Source organism: Colletotrichum orchidophilum (genome assembly GCF_001831195.1).
Source record: "Colletotrichum orchidophilum strain IMI 309357 chromosome Unknown Scaffold_28.1, whole genome shotgun sequence".
Taxonomy (NCBI): domain Eukaryota; kingdom Fungi; phylum Ascomycota; class Sordariomycetes; order Glomerellales; family Glomerellaceae; genus Colletotrichum; species Colletotrichum orchidophilum.
Window position 1 is genome coordinate 20,915 of NW_019172984.1, and position 25,353 is coordinate 46,267.

The 25,353-nt window shown below is 54.6% G+C and overlaps 7 protein-coding genes across 7 annotated transcripts; 4 read left to right on the plus strand and 3 right to left on the minus strand.

Moving 5' to 3' along the window:
• Positions 1-573: 573 nt before the first annotated feature.
• Positions 574-1,398, minus strand: CORC01_04297 (uncharacterized protein; the record flags this gene model as incomplete). The annotated part of the gene is made up of 3 exons (XM_022615945.1): positions 574-728; positions 789-905; positions 963-1,398. The coding sequence occupies 3 exons, from the start codon at positions 1,396-1,398 to the stop codon at positions 574-576; spliced, it is 708 nt and encodes a 235-aa protein (XP_022477460.1).
• Positions 1,399-3,177: 1,779 nt separating this feature from the next.
• Positions 3,178-4,101, plus strand: CORC01_04298 (uncharacterized protein; the record flags this gene model as incomplete). Its single annotated transcript, XM_022615946.1, has 1 exon — positions 3,178-4,101. The coding sequence occupies one exon, from the start codon at positions 3,178-3,180 to the stop codon at positions 4,099-4,101; it is 924 nt and encodes a 307-aa protein (XP_022477461.1).
• Positions 4,102-7,265: 3,164 nt separating this feature from the next.
• CORC01_04299 (uncharacterized protein) lies at positions 7,266-8,876 on the plus strand (the record flags this gene model as incomplete). The annotated part of the gene is made up of 1 exon (XM_022615947.1): positions 7,266-8,876. One exon carries the CDS (start codon positions 7,266-7,268, stop codon positions 8,874-8,876), a length of 1,611 nt encoding a protein of 536 aa, XP_022477462.1.
• Positions 8,877-9,192: 316 nt separating this feature from the next.
• Positions 9,193-11,791, minus strand: CORC01_04300 (uncharacterized protein; the record flags this gene model as incomplete). The annotated part of the gene is made up of 2 exons (XM_022615948.1): positions 9,193-11,410; positions 11,514-11,791. Coding segments are annotated over 2 exons (2,496 nt in total), but the record flags the coding sequence as incomplete, so codon positions are not given.
• A 955-nt stretch (positions 11,792-12,746) lies between these two features.
• On the plus strand, positions 12,747-14,565 carry CORC01_04301 (uncharacterized protein; the record flags this gene model as incomplete). Its single annotated transcript, XM_022615949.1, has 2 exons — positions 12,747-13,180; positions 13,236-14,565. The coding sequence occupies 2 exons, from the start codon at positions 12,747-12,749 to the stop codon at positions 14,563-14,565; spliced, it is 1,764 nt and encodes a 587-aa protein (XP_022477464.1).
• A 398-nt stretch (positions 14,566-14,963) lies between these two features.
• Positions 14,964-16,505, plus strand: CORC01_04302 (seryl-tRNA synthetase; the record flags this gene model as incomplete). Its single annotated transcript, XM_022615950.1, has 1 exon — positions 14,964-16,505. One exon carries the CDS (start codon positions 14,964-14,966, stop codon positions 16,503-16,505), a length of 1,542 nt encoding a protein of 513 aa, XP_022477465.1.
• A 426-nt stretch (positions 16,506-16,931) lies between these two features.
• On the minus strand, positions 16,932-23,829 carry CORC01_04303 (chromosome segregation ATPase; the record flags this gene model as incomplete). Its single annotated transcript, XM_022615951.1, has 2 exons — positions 16,932-23,634; positions 23,732-23,829. The coding sequence occupies 2 exons, from the start codon at positions 23,827-23,829 to the stop codon at positions 16,932-16,934; spliced, it is 6,801 nt and encodes a 2,266-aa protein (XP_022477466.1).
• Between the last annotated feature and the right edge of the window lie 1,524 nt (positions 23,830-25,353).

Consider the following 25,353-nt stretch of genomic DNA (forward strand, 5'->3'; position numbering starts at 1 on the left):
TAGCTAGAATATCACCGGATGCCTCTGGCTCTGGACGGTAACGACAGCCGGGCAATGAAGTGAGAGTATACCAGTATAATTATTGTATCCTGCGGAGCAAAGCTTCCACAAACGTGATAATCTCAACCATTATATTTGGAAGTCTGCAAAACTAGCCTATACGATTCGACGAGTCTTAAGGGTGTCTCAAATTATCATGTCGAGCAGCCGCTGTAGCTGTCATCTGTCATCTCTTACAAGCTGCCTTTCCGCACTCGTCTCTCTGCGACGTTTGGCTAAGGTAGCTTACTAAACCGCTCTCCGCTCGACGGGCACTTTCTTTACTCCCGTAACACCCCTCTGCCGATGTACCAATCATTGCGACAATTTCATGCCGGACCGGCGGCCTTGAAAAGCTGCGCACCAAGCCCTTACTCCCATCGCTTCGCCTGCCTCTATTATGCCGAGTCATGTCCCTCGTCACGTCCGTCCCGGTAAGTTGCCGTGAGACGCCGTATTTCCATCCCGTGCGAGACCGAACCTTCCAAATCTACCATGCCGCCGTGTTGCAAGACAGCCTCGGGAGTGATTTCTTCAGTAGGAATTGATGCTCTCGCACCATGTCGAGGCGATCTCGAAGCAGGATTCAATAAATTCGGGGGAAGAGGCGGCCTGCTGCTTGGCGCCGTATATGCCCCCTGCAGCCGTCCTTGGTGTTGAGCTTCGGACAGATTGCTTGGCGTCTGAAGCTGCGATGTCTCCATCTCCGCGTCATCGTGGATAGTTATTTGTCGCAAGGCCTGCATTACCACTGCGTGGTTGTCTTGATATAGGGCAGCGGGTGTTCGTGTTGGCAGTGTCTCCAGCGCCATATGTGCATTGCGTCTTGGTTCGCTTGAATGCAGGTCCCTCGGCAGCCAAATCATCTGCCGGACAACGAAGGTCAGCCCATTGCTAGCTGGCACCCAACCTTGAACACCAACGGACATTTCCAGGTTGGTTCGTTGATGTTGTTACTCTTGTTGTTGCGGAGAACGGCAGAGGGAGCGGCAACCTCGAGGTGGATAGGCTCGGTGTCAGGTCATTATAGAGCCCATCCCGTGTCCTGCTTCCATCGCCACTGGAGGATCTGTTGGTCTTTTCGTCGTCATCATCATCATCATCAATAACAACAATATCATCATTGTCAGGGTCGAGGACAGGTGAACCGGTATACGTCTCAATAACCTCTCGGGCGGATGCAGCATCGTGTTGCAGGAAGCCGAGTTGTTGCGAATGGTGACTTGTGTTGCTGCATGGTTGCGGGTTGAAACGGCCAATGGTACCCCGCCTGCTGCGGTCCTCAGTCTTTTGCTGATGTTCAAACAGCTTTACATCTGAGGTGGTCACGCGAATGACGGTGGGATCCAGCCGCAACATTGTCGATCAGATGGGTTCCTGTCTGGCGGCACTATGACTGAAGAATCTCTCAGAAGGTTGCTCAAACAAGCATTATGTTGTGGTTTCATACGACGAATGCCGTCGTCCATGGACAATCAGCTTACCTCGTACCTTGTAGCATCAAGTCGGGGGGAAGGCATGTCCCAAAGACTACGAGAAGGTGCCAAGTCACTGCCGAGTCACTGCCGAGTCGCTGGCAAGTCGCCAACACTGTAACCATGGCAAGACAGAGACTAACAAGTACCTGACAAGCAGCTGCTCTCGGTAGCAAGTAGAAAACAAAGAGGACTGCGATGGAATCAAGACAATTGTCGCAAAGTCGACAGTCGAGAGCACGTTGATGGTGGCTCCGCCGAACTCACGGATCCCAGGCCAGCTTCAACGCGTTGACTGTGCACACGCACGACTTCACCTACTTCAATTGGCCAAAAACCATACATTGTAACACCGCTAGCGTCTGCACCGTCAGATATGAACTCGAACGCCGTCTCGCCAGGGCTGAGTTGAGTACCTTGTGGTTAAGCAGTCACGTTAGTCGTCCCGTTCCTCGAGTATCGAGGCCATCGAGCAGCGAATATTCAGAAAACGGGGGCGCATCGTGGTAGCGTGGGTAGGTCCCATCCCTAGATCTTCATAGCGAGGCGCAATACGACGCCAGACTGCAGCTGTAGCAACTGCGGGCGAGCATGCTTCCCAGCCAGCCCTGATTCGGCAAGGATGCGTAGGGAACAAGGACCCAAGTTTGCCTCGTTTGCCGGTACATAAAATGCTGACAGATACTAACTCGATTTTGAGAGCTGAACTTACAAGTGGGGACCTGAGCACCAAAGACTGCCCGTGTTCTCCGTGCAAAACAGAAGTATCCTGTCTGGCGGACTGGGATCCTGCGCCCGTGCTCAAGATGACCTGCCATACGCCCAATCTCGCGCGCCATCGTGGAACGAGGCTCGTTGAAGTAGCGACAGGTACGTACCTCCAACAGATTGCCCTAAGCTGAGAGTCTCTCGGCAACAACACTTGAGACCGGGGGTAGGACGGCTCGCAATGGAAGGCGGCGTTCCCTTGTCTACCACCATCCAACCCTCCAAACCTTTTCGTCGGCCCTTTCCTGCCTATTACCCGTTGCTCGCGTCTTCCTTCCGTCTCTCAATTGACCTTGTAGGATACAAAAGGATAGCTCCTTCTGCTGCCGTCCACTTACTGGCGGCCCTTCCCTCCCTCTTCCTCACCAGTTCATCCACTCTCCTACCGCATCTCGTCTAGTCTTTGTCTCTTGGACAACGTCTTTCCTGATACATCTGCCAACTCTTACATGTCTGCTTTCTGCCATCTTGTCAGACGCCTTTCACTGTTCAATTAACATCTTCTCTCCTGCCTACTCAGACTCCCATCTCATCTGGTACTGAACAGGTTCCTCGACCTTGCCCATCTCCTCCTTCTTTCAAACAACCTGCTCCTACCCATCATCTTGGGTCTGCCGCTAGCTCGCTGTCACCATTTCCAGGCCGCGGCTTCTTTACCTGCCTGCCAATAACTACCCATCGTCCATCACCACCCGGCCATCGCCTTCTTGTTGACATACACCAAGGAAGCAGCCGTTCTTGGGCCCTTTCACACGCCACAACCATCCAGCCATCAGACCTTGCAGTCAATCTTCTCACCACGAACGTCTTGCAACTACTAACACGTAGTGATTCGTAAAAGAGTTACTTGAATCTGAAGTCTGAACTTACCTTGCGCAGGTCTAACAATACAGCCATGTCTTCCTTCGGTCGGTCTTTTTCCGCTGCTTCACCCGTTATGGCTCTTCCTCCCCAGCCCGCCCATCAAGCGAGCTTCGGCATGGAACCATACGCACCCCAGGCCGCGCCCTTTGGCCAACCCACCGCCTTCAAACGCTGCCCTGCGCCGCCGGCAAAGCCTGCCGCAAGCTTTCGAGTCGCCGGTCGCAAACGCTCTCGCGACGAGGCTGCCCCCAACCTGGTTACGGACGAGCCTGAACCACACGCCGCCCCCAAAGAACCCGAGGAAGAGTGGGAGTATGGCCCTGGCATGGTTCTCATCAAGAAGGGTGGCTACGTTGCGGACGCCAGCAGTCAGTCTGGTACCTGGGTTGAGGAAAAGGCGGCGCAGGAGGATGTTCGCAAATCACAGGAGGCCATCACACGTCTCCACGAACAGCAACAACGCCCGTCTTTGCGTAGCAACAAGTCTCAACGTCTTACTCAGGCCATCATGCCAACCCTCGACGTCGCCCAGCCAGCCATGGCGTCTACATCCGAGCCTCTGCCTCTGGAGAACTCCATGCAACCAATTATCGACCAGTTCACACTTCACCTCGGCATTGGCTGGAGACGCATCAGCGAAGACCAACACATTCAAGCCGCGGCACGCGGCTGGGCCCGATTTATTGAGAACCATTACCCTGTTTCTTCCGCCATTGTTCGGCTGGAAAGCAAGGGACTACAATCGTACCTCGTCGAGGCCGCGGAGGGTTTCTTCCTCTTCGCAGAGGATCTCCGTCAAGGCCGTCTTGTAAGCAGAGACGCGGAGGGCGCTATGAAGAATCTTCAGTGCTCGCCTCCGACTTTTGATGGTTCAGAGACTTTGATTGCGACAGAATCGCCGGCAGCAACAGGACCAGCCAACATGATGGAGGCTGACAGCAATATGGTCATGTAAACCGCGACCAGGCGATCCACAGCGGCGTACTCAGTTTCATTTTATTTCCTTGGGAATCACATAACAAAACGGCAGGCTCTGGGGGGGCGCAATGGTCTTTTTCTTCAGAGGTTCACTTGGTGGGGTCGGGTTGGATGGTCTGAGTATCTGGGTGAATGTACATCACATCGTCACGGCAAGCAAATGATGGCAGCCAGCGAAAAAAAAGTATTTCACAATCTGGGCACACTAGTAACGAAACCCGGTTATCATTCACCATTCTGGTTTGTTACTGCTTGTTTCACGTTACGCCATCGCGTAGAGGAGGCCGTTTTGCGATGCCAGCAAAACACAACAGACAAAGAAAATACAAGTGACAGAAAGCAAAGTGGCATTCGCTTGCAATCTATTGATTTGCGTCTATCGATTATCATAAATCAGAGCACACGCCTGTTGGTGTTTGGCGTTTAATCGGTGATTATCGCAGCGCAAGTCATGTTTGGCATGAGAATACCTTGCTCTATGTCTTTTTCGGAATGAGATTTCCTGCGTTGCCGAGGCGTCCAAGGCCGTTTGCAAGACAAGAAAAGTCTGACAGCGCTCGATGCAAACCCGAGTCAAGACGCGAGTGACCTTGGACGAGACGAGACAAGGTGGACGGGCCTGCTACTTTAGCCAGCGATGGAAATATGTGGGTGTAAGTGCCAAATCCGTCGTCCAGTGTGGCAGGAGGGACAGTCAGCGCCAGTGGAGCGCCAATGGGCAGAGCTAAGGTAGGTATGCTGGCTCAAGGTTGGAGCACGAGACCCGGGAGACTGTAGTGGGCAAGCATCCACCTCCGCCCCGGGTGAGACCGTGAGACCGAGACCTTAGGGAAAGGGGTCACGACACGCAACTACCGTCCAGTGTCGACGAAGGTCACGGGTGGACCGGGGTGGTAGAACGGCAAGTTCCAGCATGGCGCCGCCAGACAGACATGGGTCGTCGGAGTGATCCAGGAGTGAGTGGTGGACCGTGGTGGATGGCTGGATAGTGGGAACCATTGGATGCCCGGGGAACCTGCCTCCAGCTAGGTACCTTGTCACTCCTTTGCGCGACACGACGAGTCTGTGAGGGCTGCACGGAGGTTTGCGACAAGCGGGCAACGCATTGAAGTCATTGGCCGCAGGCATTGGCGTCTCGGAGAGGGAAATACGGGGCGCTCGCTCTGGTGGGTGGAGAAGTCGGCATTGTGCAGGTGAGCGCGGCCAATGGAATGGTGCTAAAGCAGTAAGAAACTGCTGAGATGACGAAATACTTTGATCGACATGCAAGCTCAACTGAGTTTCGGGGTACCCAGCTATTGTAATAATTGTGGCCAATCAAAAGTTATATTCACAGACTCCAGCGGAGCCGCCAAAATCCGGAGGCTGGAACTGGGAACTTGGAAGCAGTCCAAGGACAGCTTTGATTCTCGTTCTCATTCACGTGACCAGAACCTTGAAGCTCGGGCCCACGGAATGAGGATCGGGTAATCAAGAGCTCCGTCAAGAACGGGCAATATGCCGCCTCTCGGACCACTCAAATCCACATCCTGTCACGTTCAGGCTTCTTCTCCTAACCCTGACCGTTATCTTCGCACTTGGTCTGGTTCGGTTCCATTCGCAGGCTGTTGCGGGCAAGCAAAGTCCCGTCGTGAACTGGCGCCCGGGGTGGCCAAGGTGAGGTGCATGTGGGAGGACGGTGGCCAGTCTGCCTTGCCAGCATGCACGATGATCCCCCCTGCATCTCCTCGCCTCATCAGAGCGAGCAATGGTTGGATGACGATGAGAGGAGGCGACTGGCCTGCACCCAGTATCGGCGAGCGCAGACTCAGACGCAGCTTCGAATTCACCGTCGTCCTATGAAGCCAGGCTAGCTGGGCAAGATTCCTCCTTTTGTGTCCCTCATAGTATCAAGGCGGATTGTCGCCTCCCGCTCTTTGGAAAGGTTGGGCACATCGACCCATCTTTCACCCGTCATCTGTCACCCGTCATCTGTCACCCGTCATCCATCATCCCGACTTACATTATTATTAAGGCACGTTTGGTTGGTGGGTTATGGGTGCTTCAAACCTGGTCAGTGATTTCTCTGAACGCTTCCAGGTCCCTCGCCCAGCTCCTTACCCAGGGCAGCCCGTCCATTAAGCCTGTCTTCGCTACCTTATTGGCAGCTGCTGACCGCAGAGCTTGCCGACCATGTCCCTGTCCCACTTCTCGTCACCGGCGCCGTCGCAATAACCTGGTTCACCGTTCACTCTTGGGCTCTACGCGTCCAACACGTCTGTCTCATCGTACAGCTATTTTCTCATCCTGCTCTACGCCAACACTCTCTTGGCTTGTGCTAATCTACGCTCCTCGCCATTGTTGAAGTGTTTTGTATGGTCTTGTCGCCAGCAGTTGTATCACGGGGTGCTCATTATCCGTAGCGTCTTCCCGTTCGAGACACCTCCCTCCTCAGTGGCTCAGACTCGGTCTGGTCTTGCTTCTTGATTTCTCCATCTTCGGTTGTCTCCGTGCTGATTACCTTGCCCCAAGACCCCGTTAGATCAGCAACAAATCAACACATCTACAGCTCAACCAAGCTCGCTTCTATCCTCTACACGCTTCGCCTCTTCGTTGATCTTCTTGGCATACTTTTACCTTTCTCCATCACCACACACCGTGTTTCTAGCTCCCGCCATCGCAGCTATTTACCTCGTCACTGGCGCACTGCACGCACGCACGCACACTCTTCCCCCGCGCATCGCGACACGAACAAATTCAGCCGCCCGTCCGCTCCCCGCCTCCTCACCTTTTCTTGGTGCAAGCAATCCCGTAGTTCTTGGGACTCTCTAGCTTTCGGTGACTCGGCTCGATCCTGTCAAACTGTCGCACGCCTCCGTTGTTGTTGCTTTTGTGCGCCCGCCGTCGCAGAATCACCACCCAGACCCTTAAGCCCGGCGGCAGCTTCCCCGTCACACAAAAGTGGTCAACTCTCGGTCCATTTTTTTGATCGACGCCTCTCCGCCAGCTGCGCGCTTCTTGCGCGCTCCTTGTGTCGCACCTTCGTTTACTGTTTGTCCACCGCAACGGGACCCCCAGTGCGCGCTCCTCCATGTCCAAGCCGCCGTAGGCCGTCAGTCCTTCCTCAGACCTTCGCGGCCTTGGTCTCGATACGCCTTCTTCATGGTCTCGCAGCCCGACTCCGCGTCCTCCCTCACCCTGCGAGGCCCCTCCTCGGTCGTTTCGCGTCCTTCACTATCGCGCACGAAGCGATACAACAGGTCTCACGTTGGCGGTGCATCCTATATATCCCAAAATGAGTTTCCCGTGTTCAACAATTCGGGCGATGTCGAGATCATAGTCCAGGCTGGTGGTCACCACAACCGTTACCTGCTGCATCGCCACACCCTCACTCAATGTTCCGGCTTCTTTGAGGCTAGCACAAGTCTTGAGTGGTCCAAAGCAGTTCCCGATGGCACCTCGAGCGACCTAGCCCGTATTAGCGACGGGTCTTCGGTCGACTCGTACAATAATCCTCTGGCCTCCAGCCGGGCCTTGACGAGTTCATCTGCACTACCAAAAAAACGATGGCGCTATGAATTGGATCCAGGCATGGGGGATGGCGATATACCAATGCTGGTACAAAAGGCCGATGATCGCTCAAAGGGTCTGAGCGCTGTCAATAACTCTGGGTCTCTGTTTGGTTCTGGCAGCGCGGCAAACAACGACCAACCCGCAACATATTCGCGGAGCAAGACGTCGGGCCATTCCCATTCCTCGTCCGCACATTCGAACCATACCTTCTTCCGCTCCGTTGCCAATCTGAGCCTCGTGCCGAGCTCGACAGCGACGGCGACAGCGACAAGTCAGCCACTTGCGCAGGCCGACCAGGATCTGCTGCGCGATTACGACAACCTCTTCCGCATCTTTTACAACCACTCTCCGATACTAGACGGCGTCAACATCGCTGATGCCTACGTGCAATGCAAATCTCTCATCACCTTGGCGGACCTGTATGACGCATTGGCCGTGGTTGGCCCCAGGGTCGACCACCATCTACTTCAATTCCAGTCGCGACTATGGAAACAGATTGCCAAGTATCCAATCTCATACCTACGTCTTGGCTACCTTGCCCGCAGCAGGGTCATCTTTCAGGAGGCCCTGATACACGTGGTCGGGCAATGGCCGGCAGGAGAACGCAGCCTTCGTGCTGCACTTCCCGATATAGTTCTAGACATTATCGAAGACAAAGTTGACGAGCTGGAAGAGGTGGTTAGTCGCGTCGAAGGCCGTCTCTTCCGATTGAACTTGACGACAGCGAGGGGCGAACGTGTCACACCGCAGACGAATTATCTGGACTGGCTAGCCGTCAGCCTATTCCGTCAGTGGCTAGCAGACAACACCAGTCCTCCGCCTCCAGACCGGCGAACCCAAAGCTCACGCGACAGTCGGAATGGAAATACGCAGCAGCTGGCCCTCCCAGCAGCTGTCCCGCCGTTGGCAACCGTCGGCCGCACCTATCGCACACTGGGCGCCGCCTCATCTGCCTATCTCGGCCATGACGAGTGCAAACGATTCTTAAAATTGACACCTGAGCTGTACAGCCGGGACAACCTCCGACGCTTTGAGAAGCGCATTGACGAGTTGAAGTCGATGGCTCGCGACATTGTCCGGCCATTGATGGGCAGCGGTCTCGAGCTGGATATTAACAGCGGGAGGGCCGCCGATGGGATTGGCTACCTAACGTGCATCACAGTTGGGGATCGCGACCTCCCATGGCATGGCGAGCATTGACACGGAAGAATCGCTCTAATACCCGGCTGCACACGGCTGCATACGGCTGCAGAAGGAGATGAAGAAGCATAATGGTTATTCTTCCGTCTAATGATATACGAAATTACTGGCCAACTTTTTGTTTTAATCCTTTTTGTTCGATTTTCTTTTTATTTGATTGTTGGACGGATATATTTTGGGATACCCATTGATGAGCCCGCATCCTGCGTCGACACTGCAAAGGCCTGGAATCAGGAGGCATATAGCATTAGATTTCAGACATATTCCACCTTCATTAGTCGAATGAGACTGATTTGCTTGGTAGTAGTACAGGGTATCATTGTTCGTCGTCTCCTGTGAGATCTATGATGGAAATCTCGCTCTGTCTCCAAGTGCCCTTTGTTAAGCGCTTCGATGCCGTCACCTTTGATCCGGCTATCCCCTCCTCGTCGCTCACTTCGACCACGCGGAAGAATCCGCTGACGCTTGTCCGTGGCACCATTCTTTTCCTGGCCTCTCTCGAAGCTTTTGCTTCGGGCTCCGGCGCAAAATCATCGTCAGAGTCTATCCAAGAAACTGCGGCTTTGGTCGTTCGGAGATTCAAACTGGACCTGGCATTGACAGTCTGGCTAGTGGAAGTGGATGGTACCGAGCGAATGTGGCTCTGGATCCCCGGCTGCCTCTGGTTACTTCCCTGTTCCGTTTGCCTCGTGGTGCCAGTCACAAATGACTCCATGCGGGTTTGCTTCAAACCCCGCTGGCTCCTCGACGGAGTGGTGGGCAATACTGGTGATGGACCCTCTGTCGGCCGAGGTTCCCCGGAGATTTGAGAGAGACGAGGTGCAGGCATGGCAGGCACGTCCGACTTTTTAGTTGCCCGGGTGGGCTCGACGAAGGGCGTTCCATCGAGGCCGGACAAGTCAATAATGTGCTGAGGTGAAGCTGGACGCGGCGGGCTCAGCGACGAACGAGCAGGCGCAGGCGAAACGCGCACGGGGCTAGATGACAGGAGAATCGGCTCTGCGGGCTGCCGAGACTTGGTGATCCTAGGCATATGTTGTGAGCCAGCGTATGCCCAGGGGTTACTGTGCGCGGTCGGTTCCGCGGCGGCAGACACTTTCCCGTTGGACCTGGATTGCTTACTTCGGTTGGTTGATCTCGGCAAGGGGCTCGGTCGTTGCGACGAGAAGGTTGGAAACGTTGCCGTTGTCTTTGATGGATCAGGTCTCAGAATAGGTGGCCGAGGTGGAAGGGTTAACGGGAGGACGTCTTCGTCGTCTACGTGATGTTGCGATGCTGCGCCGGCCTTGGCCGACGTTGTGCCCTTTGTGATTTGCATCCACTTATCAAGAGCGCCGGCTTCGGCTGGGGCGGCTTTGGTAGACTTCCTCTTACTGATAACCTTACCGGCGCTCTTGGCCTTGCTAGACACACGACCGCCCGCCTTGGAGCGCTGCTTCTCCTCCCAGTCCTCGACAGTCAGAGGTGCGCCCAGCTTGACGAGCGACTCGGGCAGCCAAATCAGCTGAGCGGAATATGGATCGAATGTGCTCTTTGACGGGACTTGGCTGCTCGCTGGATCTCCCTCGCCGTCGATGGCGGCTTCGAACTCGTCGTCACTATTGAGCCCGAGACCCTGACGATCAAATGGCACTTCTTCAGCTTCTTCTAGCTCCAGTGAAAGGTCAAGACCGACTATGTCAGTCGGGATGTGTGCTACACGCAACTCTTGAATGCCATCGGTGCTGTGATGGCGTCGAGTTCCGGTTATACGTTTGATCAGTTCCGATTCTTCCTCGCCCATCTCCCTTGCTGTCTGGTTGCTCGCCTGGTCGGAAAGGTGCCTCTCTAGCAACTTGTGAACGAGCACTCCAGGAGACAAAACCCGAGTGAGTTTGGTGGCACCGATTCTATTCACCCAGTCGAGCGTCTCCTCGGCAAAGTACCGGAGGCCTCGCACGTCAATCGGGCGACTCCAATCGAGACCCGCCTTCAACTTGTTTATGTTAGCGACAGTTGAGACAACCGGGTGGGTATAATGCCTCAGCACTTGGCGACTCGGAAACTCATCCGGGATGGACAAGGCTTTATGCCGGACCCTGAAGAAGCCGCTCTCGTTGGTGCGCAGTTCGTGTCGTAACGTCTCCCTCCACTGCTCAAATTGCATATCATCGTCGATTTTCAAGCGACAGATCGACTTGCCGAAACCAGCCTTTGCCGCTTCGCAGGCCACCTTGACGCCACACCCGGGTACACCCTCCGGTATGTAGTCGCCTCCACTCATCAGTGCGACCAACACCATGCCCTCTCGATCGAGGCCCGTTTCAGCAAGCAACAAATCGTCGACATCGTACATGCTGACGTGGGTGGGCGTCTTGGCCCCGCGAGTCCCCTCTGACGTCCAGTTTCGCAGAGTTCGAGTGCAGCCAAACATGATTGTGTCGACATCTTCGCTTAGGACTGCGTCGACGATATCCTGTTGTTGTAGGAGAGCGCATTCGGCCTCTGCTTCTCCCGGTGCGTCATGTACTGGGAACCCAAAGAGGCGAATGACCCTTTTTGCCATGGCTGTTGCAACGCCATCCCCTCTGCCGGAGCGCTTATTGCGCTTGAAAGCCGGCTTATGAGGACCATCAAAGACAAAAATGGGGTGTATACCAAGGTTTAGGAGTCGCACTAGGCGATAAAACAGAGTCCTTATTGCAGGATTCGTTCCGCCTGAGGAAGTTTGTCAGCTCTAAAGAGACGGGGTCGGGCGCAGAGTTGACGCTACCTCGTGCGGCTTGTGTTTGGAACTGCCAGATGGCAATGTCAATGGCAATCCGCAACGGCCGGCTTGTGCTTTCGAGTTTCTCCGTGGCCAGCTTGGAAAGGGATATTCTCTTGCCTGGCCCAAGTTCACGATAAATGCTATGGTTGAGACATGAGTATGAGCCCACTGTGATGGTAAGAAGAAGACAGGGGTGTTCGTAGATACCCTTTGATTCCCATCGCAATATTCCAATCGCTCGAATTCCAGGAAAGAAAGAAAAACTTAAGCCAAGAAGGAAAAAGGGGGCACGAGAAGGTCCGTGTGTCGAGTCTGACTTGTTGGATGTAGAATTCCGTTCGAGGAGTGGAGGGGGAGGGGGGGCGAAAGGCAGGAGGTTGCGGATTGCGTCGACGATTCGGACAGCCTTACTTTGGGAATAGGCCAAAAAGGACAGCCGTGCAACGCTGGAAATAGAAGAGTTAAATAATTGTGGTGAAATGAGTTCCCAAAGGACCCGCTAGAGGCGAATCATTGTGCTCAATATCTCATATATAAGTCGTATCCTAGGATTTCTTTAATACCAGATCTGTCTGACGAGGGGTAGGTAGGTGCCTTTCGGTGTGTTGACTGGAAGGGACGTTGACAGTTGGTCACCTCCAAGTGGTTACTGGGACTACGGACAGTGACCTTGCAGAGAACCCCACTCCCCCTTTTCTTTAATAACACCCTTTTGCTAAATACATTTTAGGGAACAGTGTTTTACCCCACTCACAGACGACTGTCTTAGGTAGGGAACTACTTACTTCTTACCTTGCCTTGTACATTGGATCAGCTCTGAGCTTCCGGCGCAGGCTCCCCCAATCTACTTCAGCCTTACGACCAATCCCTCATACGCGCGGAAATACAACAAAAGGTCCAGCCCAGAACGTTGTCCCATTGACAACACACCATTATATTAGTAGACGATCCCACGAGCTTCCCGTTGCCGCCACCTTCCACCTCGGCCATCAAATGCGCAAGCAGTGTCTCTTGACATTGGTAAAGGGCAACCTCTGACGGCCAGAGACGTGAGGCATGGGCTGCTAAACCCGAGCGCAACGCTCCCAACCCTACCTCGTTTCTTTGGCGCCTCCTGCAAGATGTCGTCGTCAGCAGCACCGAGCCTCGCCCACCGATCCATTGCCAATATCCGAACGGAGACAGGCTCTGGCATCAGCGGTGGTCCCGCAAGTCCACACACCCCTTCTCGCAACATCTCGTCCACATTCGGCTCCCCATCCAGTCTACGCGCCGAGGAAGACAACATCGTTATAGAGCTGGGTTCTCGCTTCATTAAGCTTGGGTTCGCCGGAGAGCCAGCACCGAAAGCTGTACTGTCTCTAGGCCCCGAACAAGTGCGACGTGTTGGCGATTTCCGCACCTGGGACCCAGAACACAAAGATGATTGGCGGCGACGCCCAACGGGCAAGACTTGGGGAAGTGACCACGAGCTCTGGCAGTATGACGTGCGGACTGTTGACTTGGGGCTCGTGGAGGACAAGATAGATCGGTCCATTCGAGAAGCATTAAACAAGTGAGGCTTCCTCGCCCTAGGAGTCCATCACGAATCACTAATTTCCGTCATCCAGGTTCCTGCTCATCGACTCACGGCCGCGAAGGACTTCTCTCGTTCTTTCCTCGTCGATACCCCTGCCATTGCTGTCATCCACCCTCGACGTTCTTTTCCAACGCTTTCAGGCACCAACTGTATCTTTGATGTCATCTGCAGTCACGTCGGTTGTGGGAGCTGGCACTCGGTCAGCATTGGTTGTGGATCTTGGCTGGGCCGAGACCAGTGTGACGAGCGTCTATGAATACCGCGAGATCCGCACAACAAGGACCACCCGGGCAGGCAAGATGCTAGTTAATGAGACACACAACCTGTTGCAGGATGCACTGTCGACTTCACCGGCGCACTCGCATAAGACTCGTCGCGAACGGGAGCAAGGGCAGCATTCTCTAAGCTTTGAGGAGTGCGAAGAAGTCGCCTGCCGCCTCGTCTGGTGTCGCCAAGTCAAACGTGGTGATCTACCAAGTGTTAGGCGGCAGCAGCAGCAGCAGCAGCAGCAACAACAGAAATCCGAAGGAGAAACATTGCCCACAGTCGAGGAACAGGACGAGTACTCGCCTCCATCGCCCGTTGACGAGGAGCGGTCTGATGGTAATGTGGAGGTTGTGATTCGATCTGTGGAACCAGCCGAGAACCTGAGCTTGCCATTTCAACAACTGTCCGAGCCGTGCGAAAACACCTACTTTGCACCACATTACTCACGAAGTAGCTTCGACGACGACGAGCTCCCTGTCCATCGCCTCATCTACCAGCATCTTGTCCAACTTCCCATAGACGCTCGCGCAGTCTGTATGTCGCGCATTGTATTTATTGGCGGCTGCGCCAGAGTCATTGGCTTAAGGCGCAGGATATTCGATGAGCTGTCAAAATTAGTACACGAGCGTGGCTGGAACCCCGTTCAGGGGCGTGCACCAAAGCAGTACGAGGATAATACGCTGCTGAAGAGAGGCAGCCGCCGGGCAACCGACGGCCCTACGGAGATCGAGTCGGCCGCAAGGGAGACGGAAGACGGCAGAGTTACGGGCGAAGATGAAGCTCGAAGCGCAGCGGATGTCATCGAGGATTCCCTGAAGAAGCGAGACAGCCACTATCCTAGAATCCAAGGCACCCTCCGGCCTCTGGGTTCGCTCGGGCCATGGGGAGGGGCCAGCCTGGCGTGCCAGCTCAAAGTGATGGCGATGGCCAACATTGACCGTGAGCTGTGGCTACAACAGGGGGTCAACGGGGCTTCACGGCCGAATGAAGTCGACGTAAAGGCTCAGCAACGTCAAAGCATGGGCCCCGGTGGATTGATGCGCGGAGCCGGAGGTCAATCGAATTGGACGTTGGGGGCATGGGGATCTTTATAGCGAGGTAGGCGTAGTGGCGGAAAGCGGTGAGAACAGTATCCGCCGGCATGTGGAACAAGGCATTGATACCCCGAGGGCCTACTAGTCTTTTACTTGTGAAGAGAAAATAAATCAGAGTCAAGGTATTCGACGATACACTGCTGCACGTATTTTCAGCGGAGTGACCACACCTGTAGCTCAGTCCACCTTCCTTACCTTAAATATGCATTAAATGAGCGAATCGACCAGTGAAAGATACCCTGTCATTATGCTTGTAAGCGGCTCATACAACTAATACATCGCCCTCACATCAGCTCATTTCCTCGTGGGGTAGGCAGCTCACTTTGAATAAGGATTGAGACAGACACTCTAGAATCTCAGTCTTGAAACCTCCCCTCCCCGGTCATCGTTCTTCAAAAATGGGGAGAGATCCAACATGTCTCCTGCGCAGCTCACTAGGGGCAGCAAGGAAGCGCCTCCTGCCAATCTCACCCACGCCGCGCATCAGCAGAGTTAACTGCCTGGCACCCCAACGTCGTGCCTTTGCCGACGTCAAGCGCCCCTCGACTGCGCCAAAACCCATCATCGACATCAGACACATCAGGGAGAACCCGGAACTACACGAGCAAAACTGTCGCGAGCGCAATTACGTCCAACAGAGCAAGAGCCCCGCCCGCATCAAGGAAATCTTTGCACAATGGCAGGCCCTCCAAAAGGACAGCCGCGCCGTGCGCGAAAGGTCGAACCTCTTGCGGCGCCAGATCGCCAACCCAGTGTCCAGCCGCGACGACGCAGATTTTGAAGACAGTAGGCAAAAGTCTCGCGACGAGCTGCTCGAGGAGGCGCGTGTGCTCAAGCAGAAGCTCTCGGCGGTGGAGCAGGAAGAGGCGAAGCTCGTCGAGGAGATGGAGGCCCTCGCCCTGGCCATCCCCAATCTCACCAGTGAGGTCACCCCCGTCGGCGATGAGCCGCGGCTGCTGAGCTACATCAACGAACACCCGGCCGAGACGCCCAGCGCCTCGGACAAGGTGTGGCGATCTCATGTCCACATTGGCTCGGAACTGGGCCTGCTCGACTTCGCCGCCGCCGGCAACACCTCGGGCTGGGGCTGGTACTACCTCCTCGACGAGGCTGCTCAGCTGGAACAGGCCCTCGTCCAGTATGCCCTCGCAGTCGCCACGAGACACGGCTGGCGACAGGTCGCTCCGCCCAGCGTCGTCTACAGCCACATCGCCTCGGCCTGCGGCTTCCAGCCACGCGACCAAAATGGCGAGCAGCAAATCTACGCCCTCGCGCAGTCCCAGGCCGACGCGGACCGCGGTAAGCCAGAACTCTCCCTCGCGGGGACCTCGGAGATCCCCCTGGCGGGCATGAAGGCCGAAACGACCCTGGACGCCTCGGAGCTCCCGATGAAGCGCGTCGCCGTCTCTCGATGCTACCGCGCCGAGGCCGGCGCCCGCGGCGCGAGCACAAAGGGGCTGTACCGCGTACACGAGTTCACAAAGGTTGAAATGTTCGCCTGGACCCCGCCAGACGCCGACGAGACTGTCGACGTGTTTGAAGAGATGCTCGACATCCAAACCGAAATCCTCGGGTCTCTAGGCCTGCACTGCCGCGTCCTTGAGATGCCGACCGCGGACCTCGGTGCCTCTGCCGTCCGCAAGTGCGACATCGAGGCCTTCTTCCCGTCTCGGCAGGAACAGAACGACGGTTGGGGCGAGGTCACGTCCGCCAGCATCTGCACCGACTACCAGACGCGAAGGCTCGCCACGCGGGCCAAGATTGACGGCAAGCTCACATTCCCCTGGACTGTCAACGGCACTGCTCTCGCTGTCCCGAGAGTGTTAGCTGCGCTCTTGGAAGCCGGATGGAACGAACAGGAAATGTCCGTCTCCATTCCAACTTGCCTGCAGCCTTGGATGGATGGAAAAGAAAAGATCGTCCGGAAGACTATCTCATAGCACACTTCACAACTCCTTACTTTGACTGAGTACAGGTACATTGTGTCTTGTAACAACACCTTTATTCGCACTTCCAGACATAATAATAAGCAATGCCCACGTGCATCTGGCGCGTCTCGGAAAGAAAGTCCGAGGCGTAGACGCTTACCAAACGCATGGTCATCCCGTGGCATTAAACAGTCGCGAGGAGGAGCTACTTCTGTACTTTACTACTCCCAAAACACTACCTACAATACTAGACATTGACTGGGCCCATCCTAGCATTACCAATTGCAGACAAAAGAGAAAGGAAACCCAGTAACTCCATTTTGATACAAACTGCCGTTAAACCCAGATGACGCCTACCAAACTGGCTCATGCGTTATTCAGTAATCGTCAATGTTTCCATGTGATAGGCGCCGTTTGATGGACACCAATCTCGCCACCTCAGGCCGCTTCCCCCACTATTGCGACCTCATCATTGAGAGTCTCTTGACTAAGGTTGGAGCCAACGTCTGAATTGAGATTAGAACTGACGTTTGAGCTTACGACACTCTCGGTCCACTCGTTCTGGAGGTCACTCTGTAAATCGCTTTGGTTGTCGTCATAATAGTCTGAATAGTCTCCGTCGCCAGTATAGTTGTCGGTGCTCTCCGTTACGACAGTTGTACCGCGGCTTCCACGGCTCATACGGCTGCCATGACTGCTACGACGCAATGTCTCGGTATCACTGGGATCATCGCCACTGGCTGGATTTTCGTGCATTGTTGGCGTGGGACTGGGCATATTCTCCTCCTCAGTCTCCTTCAATGACATGTTCTCCTTGTCGAGATCTCCGTAGCCCTTCGAAAAGCCTCCAGCCCAGCTAGACTTGCGATGGCCCTTCGCACCAGCAGTCCTGACGCTCTGGCTGCGCTGAACACCACCACTAGGCACATTGTTCGTAATCTGGCTCAGGGACAGGATGCGGCGGGCAGCACCCGCTTGCGATGGAGGCTTCAGGTTGCGTTTGGCAGAAAGAGCCAAGTTGACGGCAGGGGATGCAGGCTTCTCAGGCACCCCGTTCTCTTGACCCGGCTTCTGGTCCCGGACACGCTTACGGCTCATAGCGTCGCGCCCTTTGGTAGCCTTTGACATCAGAAGGACGCGGGAATGGTCCATAACGCCTTCCAGGATGCGGCGCTCCAGCCCCTCGGCACGAGATTCCATGTCGTGAAGCTCGTCTCGACGAATGTGCAGTGCAGTCTCTAGAGACGAGACATCACCTGTGAGCCTTGTCTTCTGGCGAATGAGACTTTCTTGCTCCGTTCGCAGTCCGAGAACAGAAGCCCTAAGTCTCTCTTCCTCCTGTTTCAGATCCAGCAAGCTGGCCTCGATCTGCTCCTTGAGAGCAAACTTGCGTTCTAGATCGATGGTGACTTCTTGGAGGGTCTGTTCTCTGTCGTCCTCTTCCTCTTTGATCTTCTTGGCCTGGCTAGCAAGGAAGAGCGAGATGTCCGTGGCTGTTTGAATTACTTGCTGATGGACCTTTTCAAGAGTGTCAAGCTGGCCAAGCGCCTTCTCAGCAGCGTGACTATGGTCAACAAGCTCGTCCAGCTTCACGTGAACGGCCGCATCGTCGTACTTGTCGATGGGAATCAAAGCCTGCTGCTCGGCAATACTGTCCAGCTTGTCTCGCACAGCTGCGTCGTCGTACTTGTCGGTCGGGATCAGCAACTGCTGTTCGGCTAGAATTCCTAGCTGTTCCCGAATTGCTGTGTCATCGTACTTTTCGGTTGGAATCAACGACTGCTGCTCAGCGAGCTTGTCCAGCTTCTCATGCACTGCCACGTCATCGTACTTCTCCGTGGGGATCAGAGACTGCCCACAGGCAAGCATGTCGAGCTTCTCTTGAACCGCCGCGTCGTCGTACTTCTCGGTTGGGAGCAGAGACTGGAACTCAGCAATCCTGTCGAGCTTTTCATGGACCACTGCGTCGTCGTACTTCTCCGTTGGGATCAACAACTGCTGCTCAGAGAGTTTGTCAAGCTTCTCATGCACTGGCGTATCGTCGTACTTCTCGACAGGCACCTGAGAGTGCTCCACAAGTTTGTCGAGTTTCTCATGAACGGGCGTGTCATCGTACTTCTCGACAGGCACCTGAGAGTGCTCTACAAGTTTGTCAAGTTTCTCATGCACTGGCGCATCGTCGTATTTCTCGACAGGCACTTGAGAATGTTCTACAAGCTTGTCAAGCTTTTCATGAACGGGCGTATCGTCGTACTTCTCTACTGGCGTAGAAACATGGTCCACAATCTTGTCAAGCTTCTCATGTACTGGCGCGTCGTCGTACTTCTCAGGAGGGACTGAAGCATGTTCGACGAGCTTGTCAAGCTTTTCGTGAACACCTGCGTCATCATATTTCTCGACCGGAACCTCGGAATGCTCGATCAGCTTGGTAAGTTTCTCGAGGACCACAGTGTCGTCATATTTCTCGGGAATTGGTGGCAGAGCGAGCTCGACTGGTTTAGCATCCTCGATTGTCTTCTGGATGTCGTTTGTTGACGTCTTGGCGTAATCGTAATGTTGACCGACGATGAGCAAGACATCTTTGATCGATTCCAGGATCTGAGGCTGGGATTCAACAAGCTGACCCTGAATACCTTCGACGGCCTCGACAGCTTGTTTCAGGTGGTCCCGAGTTTGCTGGTGCTCGGCTTTCCCATCCGAATGGTTCTCCTCCGACTTCATCATGAGATCCTCAACCCTAGTGAACACGGTCTTGGACGCCTCCTCCATCTTCTCCATCGAATCGGTAACTGCAGCGCCAAGTGTGTCAACGAGAGATTTGAGCTCTTCGGCAACAGCCTTGGTACCCAGGACCGCCTCTTCAGTGCTGGCATCTCTTTCCTCCCCGGCCTTTGCGCGGTCATCGAGGGCAACGTGAAACTCATCGTATTTGGTCATTAGAGCCGTGACATTTTCCTCAATCTTGGCGCTCAGAGCATCGGTGGTTTGCTGGAACTTTTCGTCGGACTCCAACTTAGCACCCACTACGCCGGCCTTGGACTCCTCGAATTCTATCTTCATCATGTCAGAGAGATCCTTCAGGTCCTGGCTCACGGATGCGTTGTTCTCTACTGCTGTCGACACACCCTCGAGCAGCTTTGAGAGGCTTTCGACTCCAGTGGCACCCTCTTCGAGTTTGCCGTTGACCAAATCCCGGAACTCTCCAAGGAGGGTCTTGACTTCGGTGACACGTTCGCCAACACCGACAATCTCGGCCTGGCGCTCTTCGCCCCCTTTGTCGTGTGACTCGGTCAGGGAGTCAAGTCGTGTCTTGAGCTCCTCGAGTGGAGTCTTGAGCTCCTCCATCGGAGTCTTCAGTTCCGTCTTCAGTTCAGTCTTCAACTCGTCCAATGGGGCTTTGATACCCTCCTGCAGTCCTTCCTTGAGCCCCTCCAGGACAACCAAAGCCTGGAGGGGGCCTTTGAGTTCCTCCAAGGTCGTCTGTGTCTTTTTCAGATCTTCCTTGGTGACTAGGACCGCCATATCCGTCTTGAGCATTTGGTCGAATACGTCCTTGATATCGTGGCATGCGGCTTCCACAGCCTCAACGTCAGTCTTGGTGACACGCTCGGGATCCTCCAATTGCTTGGCAGCGCTCTCCTTCATTTCTTCGAAGCCTGCAGCAACTTGCGTAACCAATGCTTCCACGGATGTCACGTCATCCCTTTTCGGGAGAGAATCCAGCTGCGTTGTAATGAGATTGATGGCCTCTCTGGTTTCCAGTATGGTGTTCTCCAGGCTGTCCAGGTGCTCTTTTCGCACAGCTTGCTCATTATCGATGAGATCGTCCAGCCGACCCTTGGTATTACGAAGGATGGTTTCAATCGCTTGGACGTCCTCCTTGGTTGAAGCATCGGTGCTTACCGGGCTCTCCTTGGACTTGACCCACTCCTGAATTGGCTGAATTGCTTCCTCCAGACGTGCTACGTCCTCCTTGGTCACGGAATTCTGGGCATTGAGCAAGACTTCTTCGATCCGGGAAGTCTCGTCCTTAGAGACGGACTCTTGTACGAGTCGAAGCATGTCCTCGAGACGGAGTATGTCGTCCTTGGATGCAGATTCCTGAAGAGAATGAAGCATATCCTCCATACGGGTAAGATCGTCTTTGGCGACAGGGTCGGCGTTCGCAGGTTCCATGGCTTCGATCTTGATCCGGAGCTGGGTGATGAGTACCTCGAGGTTCTTGATGTCATCCTGCTTGAGGGTATCAGCCGGGACAATAGCGCCGTCATGCATGGTCGTCAAAGCCTTGTCGTTCTGGCCTTGCTGTTCCCGAAGGCTATCGATTTCCGAGCGAACGTTGTCCAGCCCGGCTTTCAATACATCGAGAATCTCATCGTTGGCTGTAAGATCGGCTGGCCGGTTCGCGACCTTATCGATGCTGATGCGCACATCCGCCAAGCCATCATGAAGAGCGTCCAAAATGTCCGTGACTCCGGCAAAGGGTCGGCGCAGCTCTGCACGCACGCTGTCAATTCCTTCTCTTACAGCTTCGATGATCTCCTTCTGGTTGACTTGTGGAGTTACTGGCACCATGGAGGAGTTGACAGTATCGCGGAGTGACTCCATGTGTGTCTCGATTGTCGACCTGGAATCGCTCGAAACGCGGTCGACCAACAAAGCCATCTCGTCTCTGAAGGTATCCAATGTGCCGAGAAGAGTCTGGGTGATGTCTTCTTGCTCGGTGCTGCCGCTCAAATGACTGACAAATGCCTCCATGTCGGCACGAAGCTTCTCCAGACCGTCCTTGGTGGCATCCAGAATCTGCTCAGTATCGCGTCCGTTGGCGGCGGCGTTCACTTTTGCATCCTCTGTCACTGCTCGGAATTCCCCACGCATGTACTCAAGGATCTCCTGCAAACGAGTGACGACCTCCTCGTTGTTGTTCTGGTGGGGTACTAGAGCTCCGGCGCTGGGCAGATCGTATCCGCTGAGGCCTTCCTTGACCGCCTGAAGCATGTCCTCTCGGGTGAGCTCTTGGGTGAATGCCGATGGGGCAACAGGGAACTCGAATTCCTCCAGACACTCGCGAACAGCTTCGAGAATCTCGTCTCGCGAGAGGCTTGCTGGTGTCTCGACGCGAGGCGGTGAGAAATGCTTGAGACCCTCAACGACTGCTTGGAAAACCTCCTCTCGCGAGGCTCCCACGGGCCCCTGGTCCCTGTCCACGTAGTCCTGCAAGCCTTCTTTGAGGTACTCTAGGATCTCCTCCCGCCCGAGGCCGGGATCTTGGTTTTCAATCTCTGGCTTATAGTTTTCCCAGGCGTCCCTGACAGCCTCAATGACATCCTCCCGGTTCAGATCGGGCTCCTTCTCCTGCGATGATTGAGAATCTCGGAGCGCTGCTCTCATAGCATTATAAATTTCTTGATAGTCGACTGCTATTGCCCTTGACGACACAGAGTTGGCGGACTGTCGTCGATGCTCACGAAGAAGCTCGTCCATGTGCTCTCTCATCTGTTCGAGGCCCTCGTGTACAATCTTCGAAATTTCGTCATTATCGGTCGAAGGCTCGGCAGACGTTGGTTGCGCGTGGGCCTCGTCCAGTCTCCTACCAATTTCCCGTCCCATACCGAGGACTTCGCCACGAAGCTCCCGGACGAGAGCCTTGACTTCTGCAGTAAGGCCGCCCCCCTGTGCTACGCTATCCTTGACGGTACGAATAATTTTGAGCACTTCGTCACTGACAATCTCAGAAGCATTGGCAGATGGCGCAGCAGATCTTGAGGCAGGCTCGTTGTATAACGCCCTCTCGGATCGGTGGGTGAGCTGACTTGCGTATCCAGGGTCGAAATCAAAGTCCATGCTGTTGGTATCATCGTCGAAGCCAGCTGCGCGAGGCAAGTTCCTGTTGCTCTCTCCATGGCCGCCGCCACTTCGTGAGATAATGGCATCAGCTGGCTTAGTCTTGACGAGCTGGATCAGCTCATCGACCTTTGAAGCGGGCGCCACTCCAGCAAGCTTCTCGACAACGTCAGTCAGGCGAGCAAGAAGAAGGTCGTGTCCCTCCTTCGTACCCATGTCCCTGATAATCTTGTCCAGTATCGCGATGGTAGTCGGGGACTCTGAGTTACAAAGCGAGGGCGTACTCAAGGCATCTCGATCTATGTTTGCCGCAAAGCTATTGGGTGAAGGAATTCTAGGCAGAGAAAAAGGGCGTCCAGATTTGCTTGGTGGAGGGGAAGTGTGGTGGGGCTTGCTATCGAGGAACAAGCTGTTGACAAAGGGGTCGCGAGAGCTCGGCCTGCTGCTCGCTGCATCCTGGGCATTATTGATGAGCTCGCGCAAGCTCTTGCGGATATCCTCGTCCCGAGCTTTTGTTGCTTCCTTCAGGCTCAGCAAGTCGGTGGCATTGTCGCGACTGCGTCGGCTCAATTGGGCCATGTCTTTCTGAAGAGCTGTAGCGATACCAGTGAGGCTCAGGATCTGCCCTGAAAGGGCTTCGACCTGTTGAGGAGCCTTGACGAGTGCAGTAGAGCCATTTGCAACGTTCTCTTTTTCCTGCTGACCTTGAAGCGGCATATTCTGTATGGCAAGCATGGTAGCAGATTGCGGAGGTGTGTTTTCACCCAAAATGCTTTGTTGTTGTCGTTTCATTGCCGGACGCGCGACTGGCGTCTGACTTTGAACTGAAGACGGCGTGGTCGCCTCTCTCTCCGTAGATCTCAGGTCTGCAAAGCTATCTCTTCGGCTGTCGGCAAAGCTGTCTCTTCTTGTATCGGCAAAGCTGTCTCTTCTGTTCGCTGCCGGGGTGGAAGGACGCGTCCGCTCGGGGGACTTGGTTGGAGACGGGGGATTGGACTGCTGGCCACTCTCCAACAGCAGGCTAAGGTCTCTGACGTTTCCTGGTTGTAGGGATTGCATGCGTTTGTGGTGGGAACCTTTGATAAGAGAACGCTCGGGGGAGGTTTCTGTATTCCTTTTGGTCAAGGGTGCCGGAAGCATGGCGCTTTCGCGAGCCCTTTCGTTCAGAGCGGCGTGGGCAGACTGAATGGCAACAGAAGTTCCTTTTCTAGAGGTTGTAACTGGCGATTGCGGATTCATGGGCAAAGGCGGTGGTGCCCTGTCGGGATCTGAGCTGTCCCACCTGGTCTTCATCAGTCTACGCCAGATAGCAGACATGGCCAGCGCATCATGAACGGGGTGTATAGGGAATAAGTGTGACGGTAGAGGAGGTTTTGTGTGTTTCGGCGACTTACATGGGCACCAGAGCTCTGCCCTGATCAGACGACATTGATTGCCTGTGTCTCAGAGGACGATCAGCGTCCCTGGAAGCTTCGCGCTCCACGGGCGCCATTGTTCTCGAAAGGGGCGACGAGGTGAGTGGAATGTGAACAAGGTCGGGTGGGTGATGTTGGTGGTGAGGCTAAGAGGCCTTGGAATGCGGGCGCGAGGTACGTAAGTCAATGCAATGCGACACAGTCCTCTAGGCACTTGGGTGGTGATGATGGGATTATGGTGTTAGTCGTGCGTGAGCGCCGCCGCAATGCACAAGCAGGAATGGCGTAAAGCGGTAATAGCTAGGAGCAAGCAGATCTAAAGGAGCTCTGCGGGAGGTGAGGAGAGCGAATGCGCAACGCAAAGCAAAGCAACACGAGGTAATGTCAAGTCAAGGTCATCCGGGACTCTGTGATCCAGGGCAAAGGTCGAGTCGGTGACAGCGGTGATATGGGTGGGCGCTGTCTTAAGAGCCGGTGGGGGCTTCAATGTTTGTTACCCGGGGGAGTTGGATGTGGATGGGGCTGCGGAAGAGTGTGGATGTGACGACGACGTGGTGCGGTGAGATGTTGTTCGGGGGGCGCTCACTTTGATGGGCCCCTGCCAATCGAGGTTGACGGCATTTATTTTGTTAGCCGTTGCGGAGCAACCAGCCCCAAGCAGCGGTGCCGTCGGCGCTGTTGCTCAATGTTTGGCTGCGTTGATCGGGCACCCACTCGCGGCTGCATCCAAGCGGGGGCCGCTAGCGAAGCGCCCGTACCCAACCTAAGGTACTGTGTATCCGTAAGGTACGTGCCAAATCCGCCAGGTAAGCGACTTCCAGGTTCCATTGGATGACATGATGTGGTGGACATGAAGGTGCGATAAGATAAGAGAGGGACATTTCAAGGCGTTCGTTTCCTTCCATCCACCTTCCTGCGCTTCTCAACTCATTGGGCTTGTGAATCATTCCAGCCGTGGTGCTTTCCATTAGTCTGCCAGTGCCGTTAACTTCATGCCGGGTTTTGTGGATAACGTCAGTGGTAGTAGATACATTTGGCGAGGCGCAAAACTTGCTGGCTGTCACTCCCATCGCAGGGCCTCAGCGCCAAGGTCATCAATCTACTTGGAAGAGAAATCTACGCCGTACCTTTTTGGGATCACTTATAAAGACGTCTACAGATTTGTAACATCGTGATTATGTCTTCATCAGCTGATGGCTTTGGATTCTGGTTAGCGACGTCTATGTCAAAAAGCGAGGCCTGTTCACAGGGGTATCTAGGTTTGATTGACACCGGCTGACAGCGTGACCGACGTCAAGAAATCGCGGGTTCAAGATTTTCAAGTCCTTGGGTAATTTCGAATTGACCGGGACCTGGAACACTTTCTAATCCAGATATTTCCTTGGTTCAAAACGTCGAGGCGAAGGGAGTGCCAAAGGACATTCCCATAAGCAAGTCACCTCCGTCAAAGACACAAGCTCAAAACCTCTTAGTTCTTGTATATTAGTCCTGCAGAAGCGGCCACATCGTCTTTGGGTGGCACTGGACACAATACCAAGTCCGTTTGCGAGGGTTGCTGCTGAGACAGAAGCTCAACTACACCATTCATTGAGTCTGCCATC